The sequence below is a fragment of the Morone saxatilis genome, unplaced genomic scaffold (assembly GCF_004916995.1).
Source record: "Morone saxatilis isolate NCDOM2014 unplaced genomic scaffold, NCSU_SB_2.0 Contig7, whole genome shotgun sequence".
In the NCBI taxonomy this organism is placed as follows: Eukaryota; Metazoa; Chordata; class Actinopteri; family Moronidae; genus Morone; species Morone saxatilis.
This window is the reverse complement of record NW_023340246.1, coordinates 12,873,941-12,880,439: the sequence shown is the minus strand read 5'-3', so window position 1 is coordinate 12,880,439 and position 6,499 is coordinate 12,873,941. Positions and strand designations below refer to the sequence as shown.

Below are 6,499 nucleotides of genomic sequence, written 5' to 3'. Positions count from 1 at the left end.
AAAAGCGAGTGGACCTTTGAGTTGAGATCATTTTGTCACACATTTAACTTCCCCCTCTCCTCCCTGTGTCCTCAGGCCCGTCTCAACTGTAAACACTGCGGAAAGCCGGTGGTGGACGTCCGTGTGGGGATGCAGTATTTCTCCGAGTACAGCAACGTCCAGCAGTGCCCTCACTGTGGCAACCTGGACTATCACTTTGTTAAACCTTTCTCCTCCTACAAAGTACTCGAGGCTTATTGACAAATGCTGTTTGTGCATGCTAGTTAAGCTGCTTTCGTTCCAATTTTTTTTTTCTAACACAATCTAGGAAAGATTTTATTTTTTTGGGCCTTAAGGTGGTTTTATGTTTTTATGATCTGTCTCTTTTTGATTTCTTTTTTATGTATAGGAAGAGTATGACTCTAGTTTAAAAAACAAACAAAAAAAAGTTCCAAGACAGTATCTCTGCTATTTAGAGAAAAGTGTTGATAAAGTGTGGAAGTGACGCTTCAGTCAAGCAAACACATTTATCTGTGACAAGTGAATGTATCTGTACGCCAAATTTGCTTTTATTTTTTACCAAAAACATAAAGATGAATCTCAAATAAAGCAGAGAAAGATAGGCGTTGGTTTGATATCTTCATCGCATCTAAAACACTTTCTCCAAGGTATTATTGCAAGAGTGACTGCCTCTTTCGTGCACTTTATTGCATATGACATATTATTGTGACAATCTTTACCAGGCCGCAGACTGATCGGCAACTTCTTTGTAGTTGGACAAGAAGTTTTTACCAACCGTCTAAGCACAAATATCTGGTCCCCACAGGTTACATCTATAGACAGGACACATAAGTAATGCAAATGCTCCCATAGCTGCATGTATAATCAACCAAGCCAATATCAGTGGCCGATGTTTATCTGTTGCATACATTTTGCGCTGGATAAATATTTTATTGGTTATTTCCAACTCAAAATATTGGATAAATAATCCTTTACATTTTCCAGCACTGGCACAAAGTGCAAGCAATAGCTGCAACAAGGCAGAGATGCTTATATTTTGTAAATGTCTTTGTTTCCCCGGCACAAAAGTGTGAATGAATAACAACAAAAAACACTGGCATCAGCTATCGGCCAAATTATTTTTTTAAATATCGGTATTTCAGTATCGGTGCATCCATGGAATCATAAGCTTATCAGTATCACCAGATCTCAACACAATTTTATGGGAGACGTTGGACTGACTGGGCTCTCCACAACCATCATCATCAACAATACAAGGGAATATATTCTTTAAAAAAATGGCGTTCACACTTCCTCTAGAGCTCCGCAACATTTAGAAACTCTGTAACAAGGAGCACTGAAGCTGTTGTGGAGGCTCACTAAGACACTCTTGGTTATTTTTAACTTTACTTTAAGGCTTTGATAAGGTTATGGTAAGGGGTCAGGGTTGAGTAACTAATTACGGTTAGGGCGAGTAACGAATGTAAGTCAGTACAAAGTCCTCACAAGTGCAGTAGTACAAGGTGTTTTGGTACTTTTCTGACTTTACAAACAGTGGAAAGATAACAGGAAATGAGTGAGAGATGCAACAAAGGGCCCCCCGCAGGGCATGAACCGGGACGGCTGCGGTTCATGATAACTGTTGGCACAGTGAAGTAAAAGCCTTTGGCAATTTAGATGATGATTGGCTGGGATTTTTTTCTAGTACAGATATATTAGAACTGAATACAGTGTTCAAACTCAGGGCCCCATTCATTCATTCATTAAAAAAAAAAACGTCTTCTTTCACATGTACCGGGAATATTTTTATTATTTCTTTTTGCTTTATGGTTCACTCGGTGTTCTTTTTGTACAGTTATATCTACAGACTCTCCCTCTCCACTTCCCTCTCCCTACACTCGTATTTTGAGTGTAATTTACCGAAGAAAACAGACAAAACACACAATACAAAGTTAAAGATAAAGTTGACCCGAATTATTTTGCCCATGATTGTGTGGTGAGAATCTGATATCGTGACAACCCATCAAAATACATACACAATACAGTATAAGGAGAGCATGATGAAGGAATCTTCACCGAACTGTGACATTCAAGCACAGACTTTTTTTTGTGTGAAAATGTTTGTGATTTCCAGCCGATCACCGCTCTGTAGACTCTTCTGCTGTGACTGTTGGGCTCTGAGTGGCTTTCGGACTGGAGCTGGCAGCTGCAGCCCCGTCCCTTTTTAGTTGTGCCAGTTCCTTTTCTGAAGGTAGTCGGAGGATGCACATGGCTGCTTTACCGTCCCGTTTGACTCGTGGCGTGCTAACAAATCCCACCGCAATTCCTATTTGTTTCACCATCTGCTCCAGAGTGGTGTCCTGTGTGGAAAGAACACAAATGTTAAGATATGTGTTGAGGTAAAATATAATATAATATAAATGTACCATAACATAACATTTTCTACAGCATGAAATTAATATAAAAATAAAACTATTTAAATTATTCCATTTTAGCACCTAGAGGCCTGATATTCCTATTTGAAAGTTTTGAAACCACGTAGAGGCTTGTATTTGTTTTTTTAACTCAAACAAGATTTTTTTTAGGACCCCTTAAATTTGGTTACTTAAGTTGTTTGTTTTGGCAGATAGTTTTAAATCTGTGAGAATATTTTGAACCGGTTTTATGCTTAGAGCAAGGCGTAGACAAATGACAAAATAGGTGATGTGAAGTGAAGTTCTTCTTTACATTAGACTAAAATGGTACGGTGCTCCCCATGCCACTACTAGGGTCATCTACACACCTAAAGGAGGTCACAGGTCACTGCCTGTGCCTCCTCTTTGTTAATTTGTCCTTCTCTCTGCCTGTTTGGCTGACTAGACTATGCAGAGTAGCTGATAAGGTTGAACACTGAGCACTCGACATATCCTAAGTTCCACTTTGTTACAGAAGACCAAGGTTGAGAGATAAATCTCTAGAGCTAGTCTAGCTGTCTCCTGCTTATACAGCGTTGTAAGCAACTATGAGGGTCATTCAACATGACTTGGGATAGCGTAGGTCGTTTAGAGCTTGTTTTGAACCACTACCCAAATGGATCTTCGCAAATATGTGGCTTTGTAAAGTCATAACCATATTTGAGACACTAGTGGATCTCGCAGTCTAGGTCTGTGTTAAATATCCCTCGACAGGAGGTGACCTTCAGATAATAGGGTTGGACTGCATTGAATTGCACTGTGCTTCATTGGGTATTGCTGAACCTGTTCTCCCTTAATACATATAAGTCATCCAGGTATCCTTCAAACTCTTCTTCAAAGTTTTCCATCACACGTAATACCTAGATTTTATTATGTCAACTTTGTTTATGAAGGAAAAATGTGGGATGAATTCTTGTATCCATATCTGCTGAAAATCCAGACATTTTTATATTATTTTATTATTTGTTCTTTGTACGACTTAAATTCGTGAGCGTTCGGTGCACCTGTGCCCTAAAAAAAAAAAAAAAAAACGACAGTTCTTCCTCACCAGCTTGACTGCAGTCTCCACATGGCTTGATCGCAGAGTAATTCTAACATGGCACTTCTTCTCCAGCCAGCTCTCCACTTGTTTCAGCTTTGTGGTGAGGTCATGAGCTGCGATGGCAGGTGAAATCGTGAGCTCTTTCATCTGCACAGTGGCTGTGGAGAGAATATAGTCAGTACCATTTCATACGGCGTGTTCGTCATACTGTGTGTGGGATGTTGTTTCACTGTAAGATGTACTGATGATACCGAGATGGAACTGCCTGACGCAAGGTGATGACTCACTTCACAGGGTAATGGGGCCTTGCTTAAAGAAACACTCTGACTGGATCCCAATTGGAAATGATTAAGTTAATAGCTCTAATAGCTTTAGGTCAGAAGTGGTTTCGGAAAAGGAGAATCTAAACTCAAAAGAACAACAGAGGAGGGGTACACAAGTTTTTTAATAAATGTATATCCCCATGAGACTAACTGCGATTCACACCGGGCAAAAAAGTATTTTTTTTTTTTTAGTTTTAAGCACACCTGAGGGTAAGAAAGGCTAAGATGTATTGAGCAAAGATGGATGATTTAATATATCATAGCCCTGACCAAACTAATTCTAACTATTGGCTATAATTGAATTATCGGAATAATACACAATATAATTTTCCCATTATCAGCCCCGATATGTACTGTGCATCCCTATAAACAGCTCCCAGTCTGTGTACATTTATTGACAGTTTTGAAATTTGACTTTCATGTACAGCATTCTTCACCAGACACAAAGACTACTTCTTCAAGGTTGTGATGAATGTCTTTTAAAAAAAAGTGGTACCTTTCTAGCTTGTAACTCTTTGAATTTAAAAAGAACCCACCCTCTTCTTATTGTTGAATTTCAATATTTTTCAGAGCCCCGAAAGGTAAAACTTCCTTGTAGCAAAAATATGTTCTTTCTTCCTAACTTGTTAATCATCTTGTGACCGCTCAAGGACCCTGACACCTCCACCGAGGTTGAAACCACTGAATTAAACTGAAGTCTGAAGTCTGTCCCTGCCAGGACACCACATACCTGGTTTGGGTTTCTCCCGCTGTTTCAGCTGCTCTTCGTAGATCTGTTTGCCGCTCATCAGCTGATAGACGGGAGGATCTTTGTGTTCACTGAGCAGCACCAGTTTGAGACCCTTCTTGTCCATGAGTTTGATCGCAACTACACGGTGCATGGTGCCCAGGCTCTCACCTGTGTCACTCAACACCTCTATGCGAGGATGCGGGATGTTACGGCCAGCATTGGTGATTGGGACACAAGCTTGGGGGTTTGGGTTTTTTTTCTTTGGTGCAGAAGTCTGTTTTTCTCTGTTGCCTACAGTGGTGGAGAATTGAGACCATCTCCACAAGGAAGTAATAGTGTTAGATCTTTCACTGCAAATGGCAAATCTTGATGCGGGTGTCCAGTAGCCGGGGCTGCCACTACATACAGCTCTCACTGTACGGCTTAGCACCCACCTCACACAACCTGCAGACATGTCCTAGATAAAAAGAGAGAGGGAACAATTGAGCTACCAGATTTAATGAAACAGCATTATTTAGAAAAAGACCATAATGGAGAATGAATTTTATCCCAATCTTAAGAATTAGGCTTATCTTAATAATAATAAGCTTATCTACAGATAACTGTAGATGACGGTAGATATTTACATAAAAGGCATTTACTATCAATTTATGAGTTGTGCGTTTAATTTGTTTTAAGTTTATATCTGATATAATGTGTTTGACACGTAGGTCCACATTCAGTACCATCCATTGCCTTGCTTTCCTCATGCTATATCTTGCCTGTGTAGGTAATGTGAGTAGTGTCTTTTAAGCCTATGAGGTCTGGGCACCTTTGGGTGTGTGACACCTGCATAAAAAAATCTCTGCATCATTAGAAGCACCTCGATTTAAACTTATAAACACAATGGATCACTATGTCCACAGTGTTGTGAAATGTCCCAGTGTCTGCAGCACCCCGCCCTACCAGGTTGCATTAAAACATCTGACAATTAAAAGTTTCCCTTACTTATCTGTCACTACACACACCGCACAAATCACAAAAAAACACATTTTCCAAACCTTCAGGATCCACTGTGGTATTCGGGATACATTACACTTACTTTATTACTTACTTTCGGAAGTTTTACACGCATTTTTGCATATCACTGACGTTGGTTCACGTCATCCTGACACACGTCTACGACAGGTAAAACACTCGGTATGGTCGTGACTACTGCTTGATTGTGAAACATTTAATGGAAAGTTCGTCGGTTAAGTGAAGCCGAACTGACCAGCAAACCTTAGACATTAATAAAATGTATTACAGTAAATGCATCGTGTTACACTGTGTGAGGAATTGGCACGTCAACATTAAATCGTACGATTTTAAACGTGAGTTTGGAGTTAACCGAGAGAGGCGTTCTAGACCTAGAGGTCATCTAGGCTGAGTTTAATATAGGCCTAACATTGTGGAAACAATGTCATTTGAATTAATAAACCATCAGTGTCACTGGCACTTTGCACAAGGTGTCCTAGATGTTATTAACTTGTTCTCCAATTACACATAAAGTGAAACCGTGTCAAAAAACATTCCTGTAGGCACAAATTAGAGCTTATAAACGCTAATATCTAAGTAAATAAATTCCCCAAACGTGTATTCCCTTGTTGTGGAGCACTCACTGCACTTCAATGTCGCTTTTTCATGCTCTCTGTTGCAGGGTGACTGCTGTGTGTCTTCTTCCGCCATGTACTTCTTCTTTTAGCTCATGTGAATGAGGATAGATGCAACAAAACCACAATGCTGCCCCCTTCTGGACAAGGCAGGACACGTCGTTATCCTTTAAAGGCTCGGTTCATCCAAATTACAAAATAGTTCACATTTGCCCCAAGAAATCTCCCCGTCCAGTTTTACTTGCCAGGTTTTTGGAATGAGTTTTAGATTTTTGTCTACAGCCAGTACTTGGTTTGTCCGTTCTGGGCTACTGTAGAAACATAGCGGACTCCATGGAAGG

The 6,499-nt window shown here is 40.0% G+C and overlaps 2 protein-coding genes across 3 annotated transcripts in view; one reads left to right on the top strand and one right to left on the bottom strand.

The window, feature by feature from the left end:
* heca (hdc homolog, cell cycle regulator) overlaps positions 1-601 on the top strand; it is a 10,257-nt gene extending 9,656 nt beyond the window's left edge. For both annotated transcript variants that reach the window (XM_035678706.1, XM_035678705.1), the window contains exon 5: positions 76-601. In XM_035678706.1, the coding sequence (XP_035534599.1) occupies positions 76-240 (165 nt within the window). In that variant the 3' untranslated portion in view covers positions 241-601. The remainder of the gene's footprint in view (positions 1-75) is intronic.
* A 1,170-nt stretch (positions 602-1,771) lies between these two features.
* mtif3 (mitochondrial translational initiation factor 3) lies at positions 1,772-6,276 on the bottom strand. The gene is made up of 4 exons (XM_035678707.1): positions 6,168-6,276; positions 4,528-4,984; positions 3,481-3,632; positions 1,772-2,339 (listed from the first exon to the last, which is right to left on the bottom strand). The coding sequence occupies exons 2-4, from the start codon at positions 4,979-4,981 to the stop codon at positions 2,118-2,120; spliced, it is 828 nt and encodes a 275-aa protein (XP_035534600.1). The 5' UTR covers positions 4,982-4,984; positions 6,168-6,276; the 3' UTR covers positions 1,772-2,117.
* Positions 6,277-6,499: the final 223 nt, after the last annotated feature.